The 23645-nt window shown below is 40.2% G+C and overlaps 1 protein-coding gene across 1 annotated transcript; it reads left to right on the plus strand.

The window, feature by feature from the left end:
- The first annotated feature begins 1785 nt into the window (after positions 1 to 1785).
- On the plus strand, positions 1786 to 21204 carry igf1 (insulin-like growth factor 1). Its single transcript, XM_063500357.1, has 5 exons — positions 1786 to 2072; positions 3406 to 3565; positions 14293 to 14540; positions 14713 to 14745; positions 16592 to 21204. The coding sequence occupies exons 1-5, from the start codon at positions 2025 to 2027 to the stop codon at positions 16649 to 16651; spliced, it is 549 nt and encodes a 182-aa protein (XP_063356427.1). The 5' UTR covers positions 1786 to 2024; the 3' UTR covers positions 16652 to 21204.
- Positions 21205 to 23645: the final 2441 nt, after the last annotated feature.

Below are 23645 nucleotides of genomic sequence, written 5' to 3' on the forward strand. Positions count from 1 at the left end.
GCTTTGATTTTTTAGATATCCCGTGTCTCCCTGTGCAGCATTAAATCAGATCAATGTGCTTGTTTGGCTGCGCTCTAAACACATATGCAGATGTTTGTAAAAGTGAGTGTTTGCTGTAGTAAAGTGCACCCGTTAGTGAAGGAGAAACCACATCAACCCAGACTGAGATCTTAAGGAATACAGCTCATGTCTGCTGAACAATTACAGATGTAGTCAACAACGAAATACGGAGAACAATAAATATCAGACACTTTTGGCTCGTCTTCACCCGGTAAACCGAATAAACTCCAGCTCATGACCCTCTCAGATAACCTGCAGGTATCTGTTTATTGAGATTATGAATCAATCTACTATTTGTTAAATAAAAATTCAAACAATAAAAAACAATAAAAAAAAAACACACTGGCACTGGGACACATTTTGGGGTGTTTTTTGCTTAAAGAAAACAACTTTATTAACAGCAGATTAAGCTCTAATTAAGCAGCATTCCTCATTTTGCATGTGGCACTTTAGGCTGCACCTGTTTTAAAAGTTTGGACGACTGAGCTGTAATCCTGCACTAAGAGCAAAACCAGACAAAAATACTGCCTTAATCGGCTTCATGTACGCCATCAAGGACCCTCAGCTTGGACACCCCTCACTTTATCTGCAAGTTGAGCTCCTGTATCTGAAGTGTGTGTCAGTGCTGCTGCCTGTGTCAGATTGGGACATTTGATGATGATCGTGTTTTGACCCACTTTACCCAAACAACTCTAACTGTTGCGTGTCTTAAGTCCCCTTTGGAACCAACCTTGCTTGTGATGCACACACACAAACACGGAGGGAGCATGCCTGGATACGTGCCGGTGTCCTGTTTTATGATTGGGTCACAGCACTGATCTCATGTTTAGTGACTGGATCAGCGTTGATATCCCATCCCTGCTGAGAACAACCCTCTTTAAGCCCTTGCTTTCGTCCCTTCCTGTGACACAGTGGGAACTGCGGGGCCCCATCTTCAACACGATGACAGTGGGTGGCCCTGCATTAAGAGTCTGTCAGTGCAGACGACTGCTCCAAGGATATGAAATAAATGTCTTCTTCATCATAAAACCCCATGTGTTTTTCTTTTTTTTCCTCCTTTTTTTATTTTTCCACTCTAGTTCACAGGAGCATCAGATGTCATTTACAGGCGAACTCACTTCTATTAAGTGAAAATCAGCAAGAAGGGAGAGAAAACCAGAGACATACACCAGGATTATGCAGTGACAGTGTGCAGAAAGGCAGCAAACCCTGCACAGTGGCTTTCAGTTTAGAGGGAACAAGGCTTCACATGTGGCTTTCTGGCTCAAGTTTGCTCCTTACTGTAATAAAAATGTCACATTTTTACATTTTCACTCCAGTTCACATTTATTTAGCTTTTCCTTGTGAGGTTTTCAAGTTGGGAGCACTGCGGTGACCAAGTGGGAAAGTGTTTTTAATGATTTATTTAATCAAACCACTAGTGGAGAGACTTGCTGTTCAGTTACGCGGTGCCAAATTACGCACAACAGCAAAGCGCCATATCACAAACGCCAGCTCGTCTTTAACTTCTCCTTCATGAGCTTTCAGGGCACAAAATAATGCGTTTGTAAGAGTGTGAGCCGCTGTTGCTGCTGCTGCTGCTGGTGGTGGGGCTGATCTGAACTACTAACCAAGTCTTAGAGAGATCAAAATTCAATCCCGTTCTGAGAAAAAACAGAAATGACGTTATTTGAATATGTGCCCAAAATCCTTAATGAATAACTTAGGACGAGTAGGAGGCAAATGCTGCCCCAGCTGTTTCCTGTTGAAAATGTCTGTGTAATGTAGATAAATGTGAGGGATTTTCTCTCTAAATCCGTCTCCTGTTCGCTAAATCTCACTTCTCCAAAACGAGCCTGCGCAATGGAACAAAGTCGGAATATTGAGATGTGACATTGCCCGCATCTCATCCTCTTTCTCCCTGTTTTTAATGACTTTAAACAAGTTCATTTTCGTCGGGCTTTGTCTTGTGGAGACCCGTGGGGATGTCTAGCGCTTTTTCCTTTCAGTGGCATTTATGTGATGTCTTCAAGGTAACTTACCTGATTTCCTTTGACACTATACATTATCACCTTGATTCTTCACTTGCTCACTATTTGCACAGAGCATCTTCGCCTACTTTAAAAAGAAACAATAAAAGGGGATTCTTATCGCTTGCTTGTATTTCACAGCTTTTGAACGCATGCATTGGTGCGGATTTATTCACATTTTTCTCCTTTTCATCCACTTATGGAACAACTCTCCCGCATGTCCTGGTAATCTATTTTATTTATTTTTTTCCAGAGATAATTATATTTTCTACATTTTGCTTTAATTGATTCTTTTTCTTTTTTTTTGCAATTAAAAAATCATTGACATGGATCGTGCATGACTTTCAGCGCAAGTATGAATTTGGACATTTTCCGTGCGCCAGGCGCTCTTTTTCCACCAGAAAGCCCTAATGCAGCTGTGCAACTTTCAAAGTAATTACTGCTGAGTCTGCATAATTTACGTGCTAAATATCTAATCTGATGCCTCTGCGGGGTTGAAAGACAGAGAGCGGGAGAGAGGAGAGATTATCAAGAAACACTTGCGGGCGTCGGGACTTTGCGGTTGTGATGTAGATGGATAACGTTCCGTGTTTATTCTCTTTATTATGTACATTTGGCCCAGTCAGCTTCCTCCGCGGGCTTTGGCGGGAGATCCTTTTTCCATCTCACATTTTGGATCGGAAAGATCCCTTGGCAGCTCATTTATTCTCCTTTCTGAGTGTCGAAGCACTTTTGCGCCTAATAATGCGCTGACAGCTGGGCTTTGGCACATTTTAAATGTTAAACTGGTTGTTAATGATAGATAGCCTGCATTTAATTAATGTGATTAATGCGGATTGTTGTTAACTTGCTAAGACCCACTACACAGAAGCCGGGCGGATGGACAAGAAGGAGAGGAGGGGGGTATAGTGTGTTTTCAATTTGGACGCGCTCCGCTCGGTTACGCACAGGCGCTCCGGAGCATCAGAGCTGCTCAGCCTCCTGTTTGACTGACTCTGGCACCGAGTGCGAGTCTGGATTTAATACATTTTCCTCCACATCTCCAAACTCCTGTAAAGTTACCATCTGTTTCTTTCTCCTTTTTAGCGGATGGAACATCCTGGATGCCCAACTTTAAGCTGGCTGCCTTTTTGTTTTGTTTTTTCAACCCTGTGTTTGACAGTGCATGTGTAATACTGCCACTTACTGACGTGCCTTTGAGCAAGACACTGTACAACAAACTGTCACAGCAGATGCGCTAAATGGAGAAGAGTGCATGAAGCTTTGAGTTGTGGTTAAAAGAAACTCTTTTTCCGATGATGCTGTGAAAATGTTCTTGCTCTCTCCCTGTGCGCAGAGTGCGATGTGCTGTATCTCCTGTAGCCACACCCTCTCACTACTGCTGTGCGTCCTCACCCTGACTCCGACGGCAACAGGGGCGGGCCCTGAGACCCTGTGCGGGGCGGAGCTGGTCGACACGCTGCAGTTTGTCTGTGGAGAGCGAGGCTTTTATTTCAGTAAGTGCACCTTTTTATTTATTCATAAAGGTTGGCTGTATATGTCCCAGAGCTCTCCACCTCCTGCGAGCTCATAAATAAAAGAGCAGCCAGTTTGACATCTCGTCTTGGCTTTCCCTTAATGTTTTTTTTTTTTTTACTTCATTCATTCCTCATCCACTCTTACATCTTATATTTAAGTTCCCTGTACATTTGTTTTAATGCTACTCTCATCACCGAGGTCAAATTCTGAATGAGAAAGGTTAGATGAAATATGGAATAATGATAAGTAACTCTTATTGGTGGCAAATCGCAGCTGTGACCAGAGGGAAAGGGCTTTAAGTGGAATTTGGCTATCTCCAAGAAAAAGGAGGGGTAGAAAGTAAATGTTGCAGTGAAGTTTTTTCTTTTTTCCACCAGAGAAGGGAGAGCCACCCAAAGAAAACCCTCGACCAAGAAACCAGGATTTAAATCTCCAATTTTTCCATTAAGGGTACAACCTAGCCCAGAGCAGCACAGGATATATGGAGCTATGAAGGTTAGGTGCAATGTTCCACCGGCAGCCAGAGTTTCTCAGGACATGTATCCTGCTCTGTCTGTCAGAGACGAGCAGCACGACTGTACATTAACAGTATAGCTGGCTCCCACAGAGCTGAAGGTTAGAAGCTTATTATTCACTTTTCTCTGGCTGGCATCCATCAATTAAGCCAGTTTCAGCAAATGTCCTCAACGAGCATCACATCTCCACCAACAGTCATTTCTTATTCATAAAATTATTAGTTCTCCCTCTGACTCCTGTGCAGTTTTGTCATAACAATCCATTTTAAATGGTTTGGTTTGGTCCCAAAGTTATGAAAGATTTTCCACATGTGGTAGACTTTGTCAGCTGCCAGTTCGAAAAACAGAAGAAGAAGATATAAGATTTCTCTTGGAGATCAGCAGCATCTATAATGCATTTGCAGTTCTTCTCTTTTCCAGTATTTGATTTCTTTCACCTTCACTTGAACCTGAATAGTTTGAAAATATACCTTTTTAATCCTGTAGGACAATTAGAGGACAGAAGAAGGTGGGGGGAAGGCAGTAGTGGTCTAAAGCCATGCTCAGGTTTAGCAGATAACTTTACTGCGTTCGATAACTTAGTTTGGCTTGATAACCCATTAATTTTTTTCCTAATTATCACTAAAATGTAGCTGATTGAAATGAATTGGATAAGCAGAAGAGAATGGATGGCATTCACAAGCCCAGTCTAAATGCAAGCAGCATAGACTTCACCCTATGATAAAACCTACCATGCTTTATGGTCCTATTTGACCATAATTTACTACGTAATCATCATGTTGCATTAGCTAAAAACCAATAATCAGCAAAGTGTTTACTGAAATCACAGATCGCAGGAGATAAGGGTCATCTTCTCATAGAATTCTACATAGTCCGACTTTTCCCATTTTTGCACCAGAGGAGTCGCCCCCTGCTGGCCATTAGAAGAAACAAAAATGCAGGTTTAAGGGACTTCAATACAAATATCGTCTATACACTCTGGTGTTGAAACAATGCTTAACAGCTGGATTTAAATCCTTAACTGACCTAAACCAAGTATTGTGGTGCTGTGATTCCACAACGTGTGGGCTAGCTTTTAAGGGTACTGCAGGGCCCACAACCTCAAACTAGGAAATACCTCATCTTCAGTTCATGTGATGATCAAAGTTGCAATTATAGGTTTGGACCACAGAGCTACTTCTACTAATCTAAAGTATTTGTGAAAAAATTACGGCAACACACTAGGTCATGGTTAGCACTGCAGTTAGTAAGAACATAACATAACGTATACAAGTGGACTGATTGATTCTTATATAGCGCTTTTCTACTCTTTCGGAGTACTCAAAGGGCTCTATACAACATGCCACATTCACCCAATCACACCCATTCCACAAGAACTTTCTCTATTCATAGTGCTTTCTAACTACATTCACACACATGCATACTCTGATGGATGCATTGGAGAGCAACTTGGGGTTAGTATCTTGCCCAAGGATACTTGGGCAAGACACCAACCTTCCGATCAGTAGGTGACCTGCTCTTCCTGAGCTACAGCCACCCCTGTAAAGAACATCATGATGTAACAGCCTGAGTATTTCAGCTGAGAGAAGAAACATTCAAACGCCGAGTCTCTTGCAGTCATAAAGCTTTCTTTTTGTTGAATTCACAAAATAAATCAACCATAGTTCTTATTGTTGAAGGGTTATTTCCATCTGCATATCTCTACATGCTGGGCATGGCTCTGTTCTGGGATCTTCCCACCCTTCCATATGCATGGAAAGGTGTGCCATGGAAGTGGGTTCTAAAGTGGCGTGCAGATGTATATAGATGTGTATAGCAACTGGGGACAGACTAATAGATGGGATATGCTTTAGGCTCGAGTCCATTTGTGTCATGTGATGCGAGTATGAGGCTCTGAGGAGGCGTCTGTGTGCCTGGTAATTTACACGAACACAAGGATTTTACATTACCCTGCACCAACTACACTTGCGCCCTTCAGGTGGACTACAGAGACATAACAAGAACCATTGCTTGGCCGTGGTGTCTCTTCAGCCATCTGTAGCTGTATCAGAATATAACAGACTCTTAATGCAGCTTAAATATAAGAGTTGGTCAACTGGATTTGTACAAGTTTATCAGCTCAGCTATCAACTGTTCTCGTCTGGCACTGAGAATCATCCAAACTGTGCTTTGATGGGACTAGCTACACCTGTCATGAAAAACGTCTGACACTGCATACAAAGTGCATTATGCAGGAAAGTGTTTACAGAACTCAAGTCAGAAGGTAATTTTCCCAAAGACTTCTATAGGACCAGAAGTCTTTTTCAAACTACAGCTATCACCCTCTAGTGGCCTGGAAAAAAATGCAGGTTTAAAGCACTTCCATGTTGGCTTCTCTTTTAAAAGCCAGAAGCTTCTCTCAGATCAATTTCCTGCTTTCTACCAGCTTGTTTATGTATGACTTTATTGTTTCGGAGAGATTGGAAATTAAATAGGCACATACAATTCACACATCACTGTAAAATCTCTCTCTTACCCCTTCTCTAACCTTAAAAAAGGGTCTGAGTTGCATAACCTAAACCATGTTTCTGGCTGTTATGCTAAGAGATTGCACAAATTAAATCATTTTAATTCTCTGGAATTCGGTCTTCTGAATGTAAATAGATTTCTTTACAGATAGCAGTGTCAACATGCACCTTGCTGCTCCTCTCCCCGAATCCTGCTCCTTGCAGCTTTTCCAGGACCAGTCCACATCATTCTCTGCGTCAGGGCCTCTGTATGGCATTTGCCAGAAAGTATTTTGGAGAGCCACCAAGCTACTGCAAAGCTGCGAGCCGTGTTCGTCCAGATGCTCCTGGCAATACCCGCATGCTGTGAAGTGGTCTTGACAGCCAGTCCGATTGCCAGTATTCTGCCTGTTAAGACTTTTTGGTCTTTGGATTCCCTCGGCTTCAGCGTCTTCTTCTTTAAATGGTTTAAGCTGAGAAACAGAGTCAGAAAAAATTAACTACATGATCAAACATAACATTTTAATAAGTGTAGGCCTTGGATTCTGAGTAAACAGGTTTGAACTTTGGCATCTTTTTTTCCTAGCAGTCATTTTTTTTAAAAACCCAACTCTGAACATTTCATTTCTCCAATTTTGAAATGGTCCCGTGACCTGTCTGCAGCTGTAGCTTAAAAGTTTTTGATATGTTTAGGATTTTGACAAGGTATGAGAGTGTTCAGAGCCGGGGTGATGTGGGAATGTGACAAAGGGTTGGATACTGATACCGGAGTTTAACTGCAGTTTATTAAATGGGAAAGTGTTGAACAGAAGCCAATGCAACTCATGAATCCTCATGTAGAATATACTTCTTAAACAGGAACAGACCTTTTTGTGGTGGTTGGTGGAACGTATTTGTCTTTCCCACATTACCTTACACTGAGCTGTCAGTGGACTACACAGCATCCATCTATCAATGCTACTTTTTCCTGTTAAAAAGAGGCGTATTTCATGAACACTCCATCCATTCTCTGAAAAAGATGACGAGGTTTGAGCAGCAGGGTGCCGTGCCTTGGAAAATATGCTTCTCGCCGTCATCCTCGGTTTCTCTCGCTCTCTCATATTCTCGCTGTCATCCCTTTTCCTTTGCTTCTAGTCAGTAAAATATCTGGAGAATCCATTTGGGCTCTGTCGTCCATAGGACGCGGCAGAGTAACGGCTTGGCCAAAGGAAGCGTGATCCTTTCCCTGAACTCTTCCCCTCCAGTCTGGCCGTGTTGAACTTGGCAGCCCTCTGATTGATAATGTGTGCAGAGACAGTGTTGCAACAACAGCGGGCTTTATGTGCTCACAGTGCTTTTTGCCATGCCACCAGTAAAGTGAAGCACACTTGTATTTCACAACTGCAGATTTCCTACCCTGACAGAAAACATTAGTTGGTGGAAATTCATTTTTTTAAAGGGTAATTAAACAAACTGCGGTCAATGAAACAGAGAAAAAAAACCTGCAGTCAGTTTTTCCAATTATTAGCCCGACCTAAAAAATCCTTAGTTGTCTTTGTAATGCTTTAGCAGGCAGGACTGCGGGGTGATTTCACTGGGATGTTCATTCCATGAATCAGATCTGTTATGGGACGTTTTTTGGCTGAAGTGTGAGTGCTAAGTAGCTCCGCGCTCTAAGTCACTTTTAGTTCATGCTGAAATATTCAGCTGTTTTAGAGTGAGCACGAGATATTTAATCTTACTCTGTAAGACTTCTGCATAGTGTCTGCAAAGAAGATGAAATAATCCATCCTTTTTTCAGCCAAAAGCTCATCGTTGCTACACAAATACCCAATAAGAAGGCAACCAAATATAAAATGCAGTGTGCTCAGGTGAGTTGAAGGTGGAAAGGAGAGTGGAGGATGAGATATGACTTCCTTTTCAGTGTCTGTCCCTGCCAGTTTTATTCAGAGCCACTTGAGCTGGAGAAAGAGGGAGAATGTGTAAACAGCACATCACATGCACGCACTTAAACTCATGCATGGCGAGGCCTGGTCCCTCAGCAGCAGGGGATTATGTGGATTACAGGATGATCAGGACACCCTCCACCATCCCCTCCCGCCATAGTTTTGCACTGGACCTGGGCACATAGAGGAAGGCACCAAGGCCCGAAGAATGCCCTCCTGTGTCTTCTCCATCGCTGTGAAAAGGTGTCGATTTCCCATGAGGACCTGAAACTAAAAATCTCTGACCCCCGCTGTGAAATACTGGAACAAAGAGGCTTCTCATGAAAAGGACAGGCAGGCGTCGTCCAGATTTAAATCTGTACATTAGGTGAAGTTGAGACTCGAGGGATTTGAGGACGCTAAAGAGTACTTAACCTTTTCATTCATTCACATTATGCAGGCCTTCTACAAAGAAAACAGGGGAACATTAGTGAGATTTATAGATATCTTCTTCATGGCGTTCTTTTGTCTTTATAGATCTCATAAAATGGCTTGATTTCGCTTGCTAGGTGTAACCAAAGACTCATGCACAGCAGTGATCACATTACATTTGTCTGTAATGCAGAAATGTAGCCTTCCTAAATTCTATAACTATTCAAATACTCAAGGCTATAATAAATAATGAAATTTATCTCCATGATAAGCAGAAGAAATACATAATCAAACACAGGCATTAACCGCAGACAATATAAAAGATGGATGCAGCTTCCAGGCAAAGTTCTTTCACCTGCGATCTTTTTTAATGGCCACCAACTGGTGATAAAGACTTCCAGTGTCGAGGCTTTGCAGACACATGACCACTAACCATGTAATGATAACTTAACTTGTCTCCCAACTACCGATCATGAGAAGAAAAACCACATTTTCATTAACCAGTTGCAAGTTGTTTCTGAAGGTTGATGGCAGTCCGCAGGGCAAATTATTGCCAAAGTCCAAGTCACCCAGGCCTACAGAGCCGTCAGTGACCCCCTGGCAACTACCTGTATTCCCCACCTGGTTGCTAAAAACACTAGCATAATGCTGTGGTTGCAGTTTGGATGGAAGTGGCTGACTTGTCTACAAATAAGAAAAGTGTTACTCAAATCGGAAAAGGAGAAGGTTCACCTTCAGAGTGAAAAGGCGCACCTCAGCGATACAGACACCTTTTATTTTGAAGGTGAAACTTCTCCATTTCTGTTTTGGGTTGCACTTTATCAAGCTGTTTTACTGCTTAGTTTGCAGTTAGCAAGTATTTGCATACATACAGCAAAAACTACAGGCAACTGTAGCAATCCGCTTGCAACTAAAGCAGTCACAAGGAGGTTTTTGGTGCAGCACCTTCTTTGCAACTGATTTCATCCAGCTACAACCAGAAAACTCTGGGAAGCTCTACCTCACTACGTGGTTATGGGTTGACATTTAGCTCAAATTTGCATATCATTTTCACCTTAATTGAACTGCTCTGTAGTTTATTTGGTGCTGGACTGAGACCACCTTCTCCAAAATGTCCCACTGCAGTATTTCCAAAAAGTCTTGTTACACAATCTTCATATTCTCATACAGATTCCAGACATTACTTTTCAAAAGACTTCCCATTGTTCAGAAAACATGGATTTGAAAACAAATGACTCCATAAATAACTTAAATCCAATAATATTGTATTATATGTAATTACATTTCTAAATTCCCAAAGTTGTTGCAAAACTTTGCCAAGAACACATACCCTGAAAAATCCATCTTTAAATATTCATAATGCATTTGGATAAGGTTCAAATTCTCACAAGCCATAAAACATGGTACCAATGATAAAGAGATAGTTTCTAGTACTTAAAGCAGCTCTTCTAGTCCCTGCCCAGCCGTAAACTCCCTGACACTTTGCAGGAGGAGCAGTGCACTGGCTCCAAGAATCCACTGCTTTTTATTGACCATGACCAAGCTGTAAAACTCAGATGCTTTCTGTGCCACTCTGGAATGGGGAAATCGAGCCATCTCTCTCCAGTGCTGTTCCTTGGAGGAATGAGCGCTATGCATGCTGAGCCTGTCAAATACCAAACCAAAGATGTTTCAGGGAACAGTGCGGTGACATCAGATGAAAGACTTTACAAAAAACTAACAAGTCATAGATTGTGGATAGTCAAAACTATAGCATAGCTTCTGTTAAGAAGGATGCTGTCAGAGTGACATCCAAGGTGAAGAAGTACTCCACCCCAAAGACCAATTTGTGGTTTTTGTGCAGCCAGCTGTAGACTTAAACTTCAAACAGTGCTTCTATACATATTTAACCGGGGTCAAGTCTATGCAGACGCGTTCCACACATGCTCACTAGAAATCGTGTGGACCTCCTGATGGAGGAAGAAGAGCTGCTTAGTTTGCTGTGTTTGGCTGAACAACAGGAAAAAGTCAAAAAGAGAAAACGGTGTGTGCAAATTCAAAACAAGAACAAGATCAAGGTTGTGCAAGACATCACTAAACTACACATGGCGTATGAAACAAACTTTCAGTTGACTTTTAATTGGTGTGACTGCAGTGGTGCTAGTCCACACGGCTTCAGATTCTGGGTTGAGTGCAAATGTGCATATCAGTGATACAATGAGACAAAAGTTATGATTTGGCCTTTATAAAACACTTAAAAGAAGGTTCTGTAAATGTCTAAGTGGCTAATCTGTAGTGGACAAAGACTGTGGTTGTTTTCAGTTTACAACCGGTAGAACTTATTCCAAAGTTAACACACTTATGGACAAAGGAAAATACCTCAGAACACATCAAAATGTTCATAAAACTTCTGAAAAGAATAGCTTTTTCAACGTCTGGGGTTTCTCAGAGATGTGTGTGTTAGTTGTGGTTCCTTGACCCACCGGTTGTGCGACGTACATGGCTGTCCAGTGTATCAGGCCCTCCTAAATAAACCTCTGGCTTTTTTCTCTTTATTTTCTCGAATTCACCACCAAGTACAGTATGTGCTATCCATTAATCTCTGTGTTCAGCATCTTCTCAATTATCCCTTTTACAATTAGAAACTAAAAAACGCTGCTCTGGTTAGAGATATTTGTACAGGCTGGCATCATCTGCAAAGAAGTAAGTCGTTAAAGGTCATTCCTAAAGACAGTTGGTATTTAATAATCAAAAGAAACATTCTTTCTTTAAGTTTTCCTTCAGACTGACTTTTGCAAAATCGGCAAAACCTTTTTTGCATCTTCTTCATTTTGAGGCGGGAAACAAAGCGGTTTACCCTTTTTATTTACCCTTATTTAACAGTCACAGAAAACAATTCTTTGTTGATGGGGGATTACAGCAGTTATCCAAAGCTTTTAGACCTGATTATTATATGCGTGTTTTCCCCTAACCTGCCTGAGCTGATTATCCTACATGTTACAACCGGCACCAGCTGATTACCCTGTCCCTTCCAGCTGTTTGTGCAGCAGGGTGGCAAACTATTTTCAGAATAATAGCGGATGTTAATTTGTAAGGCTTTATTGGGGAGGGATTGAAAAACAGGCCAGGCATTGAAGCACAGCCCCTCTTTTGGCTTTCAGAAACCATTATATAATCACCAGCCAGGGCTCAGTGTCGCAATTTTCTCTTTTTAAATGTCTTCACGTCAGGTGTTAATAGAACAGCCAATGCTTGGCCCACTGTTACTCAGTGGGACAAGCACTGAAAGAATTTCTTAGAAAAACAAAGTGAATACAATCATTTGAACTGTATATAATAAAGATTTGAATATCCAAATTAAGATTTTTTTTTCAGCAGTTTAAATATTTCAGTTGTCTAGTTTGCACACATCTAGTTTAGAAGTCTGAGATCTGGGTAAATCCAGTTCTTCTGTTTCCTAAATAATGCAGGTGCACAAGGTATTTTTAGCATCCTGCTACCTGATGAGCAACATGAAAGCCTCCCTATCACCCCCCATCTCCTCCTCTTCATTCACACCTCTGTTAGCCTCCACTCTGCTTTGTGTCTGGGGGTCTGAGGAGAAAGATGCTTCTGTTTCTGAATGAAAGCTGTTCTCTGTTCAAAATAACGTTGTCAGGACAAGGCAGACAGAGAGCAGAAGTTAATGCACTTTGTCAGCACTGGCAGTCTTCTGAGCCAAGAGCTATTAACTCTGAGAGGGAAAGGCATTTCCTCCTTGTAAATGCCATATTAAATTATTATTATTTCATTTGGTAACAGGGAAAAGCCCATCAGGACTATATTGTTCAAGGTGAGCAGGGAATTGTAAATGGGGAGTCTGGGTTTTTCTAAAAGCCACCAAAGAGGGTGGGTTCTGGGGGGTTAGGGAGTTAAAAGAGGAAGTGAGTACTGGCGTCACTGTAACTAAATGTGATCATTGAGTCAAAAATCTGTCACGCCCTGAGATGTATTATTTGGACTCAAAAACCTCCCCCAAAAAGCAAAATACCCAAAACACCTTTGCTAGCTGTGGCTTTGCTTCTTTACTTCATGCAGTGAGCATGCATCATGTCTCCATCCTCAAAATCTGTGTTATTTGAACGAGCCTCCAGGGTGCTTCTGCCAAATAAAAATGTGAATGAACAGTGGGACATAGCCAATGGTGGTGTGGTCCTAAAAGCCTGCCTGGATGTTTCTGCAGGTGGATCGGGCCCAGGGGACTTGTGGCTTGGCCTCGGTGGACTATGTAAAAGACACCTGGGCCAAAATGGCTGAGCAGGATATTCTCACCATTTGGGTGACTGCCCCTCTTCCCCCACCCTTTCCCTCCTTTTTTTTTTTTTTTACATTGATGCAGCTGCCAAAATGAGTCCACAGTGTGCAATGTGATATGTTGTAAATTTTACATGTAAGAAATCAGTGTCACTGAGGCCGTACGGCTGTTATCACAGCTTTATTACGAGCGTGGCGTCGGCGTCCAGCCATCGCCAGAATGTCTTTGATTAATTCTATTTAAAAAATAAGAAGCATAGGAAAGGGAAAATAATAATGTCATAATTTTAAAGACTCAAAAGTGACAATTTCAACTGAAAATGCGTAGTAAACTTTAAATCAATGGGTATTTTGGGTAAAAATAGACAAAGGCACGGATTTTGTTGGCTAATATAAAAATGTTTTATCAGCTGTACACATGTAAAGTGTTTTTTCTGGCCTATGCTTTATATTTGTACAAATTAAAAATATATGCAATTATATGTAGAAAGCACGGAAATCATGAAACAACATTGTTCCTTTTTGCTTCCTAGCTAACATCAATATTTTTGTTGTTGAGTTTGGCTGGTTCAGCTAAACCTGTACTGGCCATAAGCATGAGGGCAGATTTACCACTTAAATTATGTACTAAATTTCAAATCAAAGTTCCCTTAATTTAGAAGCAGGTAAACAAATGCAGACAACACTGATTTTACTTGGCTGAAAGGACATTTACCATTAACGGATTTTTTTTTTCTATAGGATGATAGCAAATTAAGCTAGCAATAGTTTTGTTAACCAATTTAAAATGTTGTCTCTGGCTGACTTTTTATATAAATATACTTTTAGAATAAATCCAGTCATATGAAATCATTAAACAAATCTGTGTTTTTTTTTCCAAGTCCAGTCAAGAGCCAAAATAATGCTATCTAGCCTTTTTATACCAGCTCATATAAACAAGTGCAGATTTCTTTCTGAAGTAGTAAAGTTTGGATCAATGAGTCCTTTATTTCAGCACACTAGCCACCAATTTTGTTGGGTAGAAAATTAGAACTAAGCAATGGAACTTGTTCTGTCTCTCCATTGTCTAAAACCTGCTGCCGTTCTTCTCAAACAGATAAACCAACAGGCTATGGCCCCAGTGCAAGGCGGTCACGTGGCATCGTGGACGAGTGCTGCTTCCAAAGCTGTGAGCTGCAGCGCCTTGAGATGTACTGTGCACCTGTCAAGACTCCCAAGATTTCTCGCTCTGTGCGTTCACAGCGGCACACAGACATGCCAAGAGCACCCAAGGTTAGTAGCAGAGCGAACAAGGGGACAGAGCGTAGGACAGCGCCTCAGCCAGACAAGACAAAAAACAAGAAGGTGAGCAAAGCATCAAAACAGATAAATTTTAAAAATTGTTGATTGGATTGAATTTACATTTTGTTACATGATCAGAGCATACGTGCATAATATCCTGATTAATTAAGATAATATAGCTTAATTAGCAGAAACTCATCCATCCAACTAAAGTGACCTAATTTTTCTTCCACAGAGACCTTCACCTGGACATAGTTCATCCTTCAAGGTATGCATGCAAAATGATCTCATTTTTCATTGTCATTTAAGCTTTACCAAACACGCAATCTCGCCAATGACATAAGAGTTTCAAAAGCAGGGCAATCTTTTTACAAGAAATGAAAACTTTATATAAATCCTAGTTCTAAAACATCAGGGGGCAACTAAAGAAAGTGTAATTTCTAAATATGGATTCGGTGTCATAGTGTGAGCGTTTTAAAATTCAACCATGTGCTTTTTACTCTTTTCTCAAAAAAAGAACACCATTAGAATCAGAAGAAGAAACTAAGTGGTTTTTGTGGTAGACCTGCAGTGGCACTCCCCAGGCACAATCTCCACTCTGCTACTGTACATTATGTCCTAAAATTCAGATAGCTTACAATACAACACATGCAAGGGAAGGAGCCAAAGCACACATATCACGTTTAGTGATTTTATGTTTGCAGCTGTTCGTACATCACTGGCAGTTGGTGGTGAACAATTTTAGATCTGTTCGAAGGTTGAGATCATACTCTGTCCGAATATAGCATGTTTTCTGACTGAATGCATTTGAAATCCGAGTGCCCACATCTGATCAGAATAACCACACTCAGAAGAGGCAGAGTGTAAAATCAAGCATTGTAGAGGGAAGGATGTTGAGGAAAAATTCAGTGAGCTGCATTTGTTTGAATTCATTTAGAGTCCAAGAATCAATTATATAAAGAACATATATTTGATTTAAAATATTGCAGACCTCCTTGGCAGGGAGGTAAGCAGTTAAGAACTAAGTAGATAACTACTCCTAGAATCTACTAGAATAAGTACTGTAATAAGTACAGGCAGAACTACTTATGTACTTTCCTATGTACTTATGTACTTTCCCTTACTTAGGTCTTGCATGGCTCAGGCACATAAAAACCCTGTTTAGAGGCTAGGATGTGCAGATGGTAGTGGAAGAAGAAGTTATTTAAACACTGAGAGTGAAGAAAGTGATCAGCAGTCAGGTCAGGTAATTTTAAGGGCTTTTACTATTACTAGATTCTGGACTCTTCCAAGGCACAGTCCAAAGCAATTTTCCCCTGATTTCCCCTTGCTGTCAATTGTTTGAATACAAGACCAGGATACCCCTTCTGCTCTAGTGTTACCCTAACCAGTGTAAGAATCCGTATGGCATATGACTGACCTTAGACAAGATCACTTTTAGACCAACATTTGGATGTTGGAATGTCTTGATGCATGTTCCATTATACCAGAAAGTTGATTCTGTTCATTGTGGACTGAAAAGGACACTTGGATCATTGACAAAACCTTTCTCCCACTGAAAGTGTAATGTACAGATAAATGAAATCAACTTTTTGGGATTTGGAAGTTAGCGTTACTGGTACTAAAATTGATTCCTATTTGAAGTTACCAGAAATAAAAAATGAAAAATTTGTTTTGTTTTATTATTGTTTATCACCATCATGTTGCTGTGGTTAGCAGCTGTTTTAGGTTCTAAGTTTGAGCATCCTGGTTGGCTAGGGTCTTTCTGTTTGGAGATTACATATCTGATTTCTTTCCACTGACCAAAGATGCGGTTGTTAAGTAAAGTGGTCATTCTGAATTGGCCATAGACGTGAAAGTGTGTGTTTCTAAGTTTCTCTAAATTAGCCCCAAGATGCATGGGTAACCACACAGAGTGTATTGCACTTTTTAAATAATATCAGTTGGGATGTGTTCCAACCCCTTGTGACCCCTAAGTTGGATAAAGCAATATGAAAACTGCCGGGTAGATGGATTTTGACCAAATAAGTACAGAAGACCAGGCCATCCGGTATCTTCTATATCTCTGCTGTACATCTAAAAAAAAAAATAAATTTGTTTCTTTTTTGTTGCAGGAAGTCCACCAGAAAAACTCAAGTCGAGGAAGTTCGGGGGGCAGGAATTACAGAATGTAGGGAAGGAGCAAATGGACAAATGCCCAGCAACTTGGGAGGAGAGAAGGGAGTGGCCTTACCTGGTACCCCTGTGGAATGGTTCACTGTAAAACAAAAGAAAGAAGATGCTAATAATGACCTGAAAAGCTCTTCAAAATGATTGAAAACAGAGAGCTAGGTGGTGTGTAAGGGTCTGATGTGGAAAGTTGTGATTATTTTATACACTGCACCATTCCATACTGGGAGGAATTCTTTGCTAATGCAATGTAACAGACTAGTTTAGCTGCTAAGACACGAACAAGAGCTTATTATACCTCCATGTGGGAGCTGCAGCCTCCCCAGGCTCCAGGAAAGATGGGAACGTATCTGGGCCTCAGCCAATCAGAGTGGCTCGGTCACATTTAACAGTTAGTACCCCAGTTCAAAGCTGATATATTACCTTCAGAGTTTGTTTTTATGCACCATCCATTACTGTGGATATTTTTATTATGTAAAAAAAAATAAAAAAGGTTTGCTTTAAGGACAAAGACCAGGTGGTTCATCAGAGTTTGAACATTGTTGTAGGTATTTTAACTTGAGCCTAAGTCTAAACCTTACTAAGAGGAGTCGCTGGAAGGTTTGAGATCAGTCCAAATCCCTCTTAAGCCCCAGGAAGTGTTCAAAACCTGAGGACTGAGTCTACAATCCAAACATTATAAAAAGAGCTCAAGCACTATTAGAGGGGATTTTAAAGAAAGTAGGTAGTACAGAAGGTACTACAAAAACAAGACTGGGATTTTTCACATTTTCCAAAACAGAAAAACAAATTAACCAGAAGCTAAAACTGAGTTCTCGTTTGGTCCTCAGAAGTGTGTCATTCGGTGAAGTCAAAGTCCATTTGGCAAACTGAAGCGGAAAAAGTCAAATAATGACAATCAGGCAAAATGTTTGTCGTCTGCATCCTTTCACATGTCAACACCCCAGCCAAATTTGATTTTTGACAACAGTTCAGTCAACATTTCAGTTTGAGTGGAAACCTGTGTTTAACCTTGAACACAGGTTTCCACTCACAACCCGTGTTCAAGGGTAAACACGATGTTATGAAAGTTTAGTCAAAGTAAGTGCTCTAAAAAGAAGCAGAACCGTCACACGTATGAGTTTAAGTGATTGATCTTGACCTGGATATTTTATTAGCTTAGGAAGGCTGAGAACTTTGCAACTTTATCTGATGGCAAGAGTAGAATAAACCTCCACTGCATTCATTGCAGAGTGCACCCAAGAAACACGCATATTTGGTGAACGTTGGCAAAACCACAAGGACAAATCTTTCTGGTGATGTGATGTTCGCATATCAGAACACAAATACACATACAAAAGCACTCACAAGGTAAATTAGAGTTGTGCAACTACAAGCAAAGGTCATGCACACATACACCAACTTTCATGAAAAGCCAGTTCTGAGAAGTCCTTGCATGAGGACTAACAAAAACGGCTGTTTGTTTAAGCCTCCAAAAAAAAAAAAAAAAAGATTAAAAAAAACGATAAGAAAAAAATAATAATTGCCCAAGACGACTCATCTCTGGCTCTGTCTCCTCTGCCTGTGTATAATCAAACAGTATTCCCATTATGTTAACCTATGCATTACTATCATTCATTGTACATGATGGTTTCATATAACAAAACTGTATTAAGAATCCTATCCACTGTATAATGGTGCTATTTTGTAGTTTGTTACTTGCAAGAGATGGCTAAGAGACTGATGGCAGGGCTTACATTGGAGGTCTTCCCTTTTGCACAGCCTTGTGGCCACCATTTTAATAGTGTTTTTATTTGTAAGCTGTTTCAATAAGGTAGTAGTCTAAGCGAGTAAATGTATCTGTGTGAAATCTGTGAATGCATGAAGAATTTAAAAAAAAAAAAAAGGAAATGAATATACCATGTTGTGTTCCCAAGAAGGCAAAATGCTATTTTTTCTACTGTTTTAAATTATTTTCTCAATATAGATCCCTTATGCCAAATAACTTGACAAAAGAACTGTGAACAATGATTCTTCCAATTGTATTAAGATTGTAAAAAGTCATCGTGTACTTTTGTCTGTCCAGATGTGTGTGTTGGTGATAATTCACCTAACTGGAAGTCAAAGTACCAGCTATTGAAATTACTTAAAACGAGACAATGCAACCTTTGTCAAACAGCAGACAATCAGCATACATCCAACAAAAATCCCAAATGTACCCATTTCAGTAACATATTTAGAGTCTGGATCTTTAATTTAATGACATAAATAAAAAGAGGTCGTTGCTACTCTCGTAGAGACGGAGTGATGAACCCTACGAAAGTAGGGCTGTGGACTCAGAGTTGAGTGGTCGATAGTTTAGTTGACACGCTCTTACCTAATAACATTTTTATTGATTATACGGTCCTCAGTCTTACTGGGCTCACAACTAAGGACTCACCCAAACCTGAGTACATTGACAGTATATAAGATGAGCACTGTGAAGTCTTGAGCTGATTTATTTATTCCTTTTTTTTTTTACCATTCTTGGTGCTTTGAAACCAGAAAAGATGAACTTTGAAACCACACAAATTTAGGACCAAAAGTAATTTTGAATCTGCAGGAGTCACCCTCTGGTAGCATTTGAAAAGAATGCAGGTTTAAACCTCTTCTGCTTTGGCATCTGGTTGCCTATGCCTATGAGTGTCGGCTAGCCAATGTAGTTATTATTTATAGATTTAATTAACTATTACTCAGAGTCGGTTCCAAAGTAATTGACGACATTTAAAGTTCGCAGCATTTTGAAAATCACAGTTCAACTACCAACAAACCACATCACCTAAAAATTGTAAGCCAACATGTCTGCCTTAGTATATTTTAATATATTTTTTCTGATAATAACTTACACCTGCAGATTTATCCAGATACAGCTTCACTGGCTTCAGCAGATAAGACTAAAATGGGTATGACATACAGTGAAGGATTAGGGTCATTGAAAAAAATATCTTTGAGTCGGACCTGTGCCTGTCAACATGGAAAATAATGGCATAAAGTTCAATATTTTATTCTATTTAACTAAAATTAAAGAGCTGTTTCACAGAGATTGTGAGCTCTTCTGAAAACTACTCCATTAGCATGGGAAAACAATCACCACCACAAGTTGTACTTAAAATGTTAATAAAATTCCTGCTGCTATCTCAAAACTCCAGATTTTTTTTTAAAAACCCCAGAGGATTATTTTTATCTTTGTTTTTTTTATTGTTGTTGTTGTTGTTGTTGTTTTAGCTATTAGAAAACTAGCAAAGCCATTTGCAGATATATTAACTTTATAACTTTAACACAGTGGTTCAGCAGAGCTTAGAAAAATACAGCCATAATTGCAGTTTTCCCATTCTTCCCGTTCCCACTCCTGGCTAATTGCCTGTAACACACTTCTCCATTATTTAGTCTGTTGGTGCTAACAGTCGTGACAGAAAAGAAGTGATCTTCCCACAAAATAAATGTAGGGCTGAATTATTAATTGTTCTTTGTCTCTACATTTTTTTATTTAGCCAGTTAGCTTAGCTTGCTGTACTCAATGTAATCCGCCCACTAGCAATCCTAAAGCTCACAGATTAACACAGGAAGTGAACCCTGTGTGTTATTTCACCTCAATTTTTAAAGATTAGATAAACAAGATTCTGAGCTTTAGAGGAGCTTTAAAAAATAAATAAATAAAACCCTCTGGGCAGAGCCAAGGCAGCTGTTCTCTGTTCCTAGCTAACATTGCTAAGCTAAACTAACGGGCTACTGAACCTGGCTTCATATTTAAGCTACAGTTAAAAATTAAATTAGCCCATGTTGAGAACTGAACTAAGATTGCATTGTCTGGCTTTAAGAGTAACCCAGGAGTTTAATTTATCTTGTCCAAAACATTTGTTATCAATTCTCAATTAAAACTTATTTTCACAGATTAATTTAAAAGTGTGTTTTTGTTTCTAAAAAGGTTGTATAATGTGGATTTGCTATATTCTTTAGTGTTTATTCTAAGCAAACTGTCTTATTAGTCGACCTGGCAGCAGAAATGAAATAGGAAGCTGGCTGGAGAACAGCTCTGGTCCTCCCAGATCTTCAGATAAATGGTATAAACCAAAGACTTTTTGATTAAAGTGAAGCCTCACTCACCATTATTGTATCATGAATGAAACCAATGAGCTGTTCATTAAATATCAAATGATGGTATCACTGTCTCAATTTCACTACAACAACAGTACACCCGTCACACTATGTTTCTGGTACCTGAAATACAGTTTGTGCATTAAAAAACAGAAGCTGCAACAACCATCTTCAAACAATGAATGAAACATTCCAGTTTGTCAGTGGTATGCAATGATCAATAAAGCCTGGATCATGGGAGCGTGTGAGTCATTCATGATTATATGAGGTGTTATACGAGATGATACAATTTCCTGAAGGTCACTGTCCAAAACAACTGTCTGATTGGAGCGCTGTTATTCATGGTGCTTGATTGCCTTCTGTAGACAAAAAAAAAAAAAAATACTGACAAACTGTTCACCATTCCTGCTGAATAAACCACTTGTCAACATCACAGAAATGGCTGGAGCGTTCTTTCATACTGCATGTGTATTTACTTATAAAAATCTCTGGGGAAACATAACACTGTAAAGACATTACTCTCCCTGTCACATAACATCACACTGGTAACGTCTATATGGCTTTTATTAGGAACCCAGTGGAGTCAGACACATAAACAGCAGATAATTACAAAGTAGAAGTTCGTCCCTCTTAAATCTTTTAAGACATTTTGGTCATGGATAAAGCCATAACTCAAGCTGAGGCTTTGTGCACCATGCATATGAATCTGGTTGGGCTAAATGACAAAGTGATACTTCCTAAGAGGCAGCAGGATCTGCCAAAGCAAACAGAGTAGGGGCGTGGCGCTCCCTGCATGTCTCAGCTCTATTGGGGGATGCTAACAGTGACAGCGCTGAGCTCTGCTCGCTGTCAGCACTAAAAAAAAAAAAGAAAAAAAAAAAAGAACTGATGTATATGGGGCAACAACAAAACCCTGATAAACTGACTCTCTGGCTGACGCTCAGCAGACAGTGGAGATCACAATGTGAAACAGCAGGAACGCTGGCAAGGTCCCGGTCATCTCGACCATCCTGGATGTTATTTCATCCCTCTCCATGACTAATACTGAATCAATTATCTTACCCTAATGGGACAATTGCAGGTTGCAAGCTTGCAAGATTTAGAGTTCAAATAAATTGGAGAGATCGTGTGCAGTGGAGAGAAAGAAAGGCAGTTATCGGAGTGAATATCAAGGTTAGGATGTCTTTAAAATGCTCATTTTATACTCTTATATGGGCTAATTTTGTATTACATGGTGAGTCAAAAGAGTGCAACACACAAACATGTTTGAATAACCTCAGGAACCAGGATGGTTGTGGAAAGAACAATCTCTTCCCATTGATCTACGTGCACTCGGGATCCAGTGCATCTGAGGACACAGATTTTGGACTGGGCTCTGAAACACAATCTCTCCACACTCTTCAACTCCTCATCTTAAGCACACAATTGTCTTTTGAATGACCTTGTGGTCTGTTTTACTACCCTCACCAATTTTACTACTTATTCTGCTGCTTGTTTTACAAAAAAGAAAAGAAAAAGAAGTTGTAAGGCCTCATCAGTCTCCCACCATCCATTTTTTTCCAAAAGGACACCCAGGATTTCACTTCACCGAGTTCTAACTTTTGCTCCTTGCTGTTGTCAGCATTTTTGTCTTTAATCTTAAATGTTCTTACATTTTGGAGGTAAAAATCCAGTCTTGGAAAATGATGAGTTTACCATGAGAAATTTACAAGTAGCCCTGTGTGTAATTTGATTGCTACTGCAAGCCAAATGCAGTGCAAAGTGCAAGAGCACGGTGCTAACTCAAGAATATTAGTAGCTAGATTAAAGAATGTATTAAAAAAAAAACGTGTAAAGCTTCAGAATTGGAGATTCTCTTTCTCTCAATTTCAGTCAACAGTGGAAATTCACTGAGACTTGATTATAGCAGGAGAGAGTGTTGGCTCAGCTGTGTGCTTTAAGAACCCATGATGTCAGAGCCTTATTTTCCTTGGAGAGGCTCTCATCAGCTGCATTGTTCCAGGAAACCATGGTCTGTTCTCTGGGCAAAAAAAAAAAAAAATCCTGCCCAAAATGCGATCCCCCCTCTTCTGCACCCGCATCTCTGCTGAATGCAGCACGCCGGCCTCTGGCACAGCTCAAGACACACACATAGATGTGAAGCATCCTGGACGGAGCATCACATTTTCTTGGAACTGGAGCTTCCCCTGCACTGCAACAGTGTTTGCCTTTTACTTTCTTTTTTGTTTTTCATTAGAAGATGAGTGTCGGTGATGAAAGGCAGCGTGTTAATACAGGACGAGGAAATAGCATGCTGTACCCGAAGGACTATTAAACAATGCTGCTACTGATGTCATAGAGCCCAGTCTTATTATGAGGTCTCGTTTACGCACAAAGATGTAGTTGGTGTGATTGAAATACAGCACCGGCAACTGACAGGTGATGCAAGCAGCTGACAAAACCGTTGAAAAAAACACTCTGCAGCTTAACCGAGCTCAAAATTTAAAAGACGCACAGACCGAATCAGATCTGGATGCAATTACAAGCGCATACAAACAAGACCAACTGCAGTCAGTAGTTGAATAAACTTTGCTGGCATGAGTTGAAGATTTGACAAGCGGTGTTGTGGAAACATAAAGATTTAGTAAATAATGTTCATGGATACCCACTGAATCACATCTGGTCTTCATAAGATTATTTGACTCTTGGCTTTTCTACTAATGTTCTTTGTTACAGAATTATGGTAATGATTTCTTAGAAATTCGGACTGGGTGAAAAACGCAGTTACCAGATAGAGAGACCTTCACCACAGCTCAGAGTTCGTTGACTCCTCTCGGCAAGTGCCAGGGGAGCTGACAGAGCCCAGAGGCTCATAAATCAGGTGGACTTGCTTTGAATTCCCAGTCC

The sequence above is a fragment of the Pelmatolapia mariae genome, linkage group LG17 (genome assembly GCF_036321145.2).
Source record: "Pelmatolapia mariae isolate MD_Pm_ZW linkage group LG17, Pm_UMD_F_2, whole genome shotgun sequence".
In the NCBI taxonomy this organism is placed as follows: domain Eukaryota; kingdom Metazoa; phylum Chordata; class Actinopteri; order Cichliformes; family Cichlidae; genus Pelmatolapia; species Pelmatolapia mariae.

Bases quoted from the DNA above. Each gene is read 5' to 3' on its own strand.
- igf1 (XM_063500357.1), top strand. From the start codon at position 2,025: ATGTCTAGCGCTTTTTCCTTTCAGTGGCATTTATGTGATGTCTTCAAG. The intron at 3,566-14,292 runs GTAAGTGCACCT...CTTCTCAAACAG, and splicing joins AGAGCGAGGCTTTTATTTCA to ATAAACCAACAGGCTATGGC. The intron at 14,541-14,712 runs GTGAGCAAAGCA...TTTCTTCCACAG, and splicing joins ACAAGACAAAAAACAAGAAG to AGACCTTCACCTGGACATAG.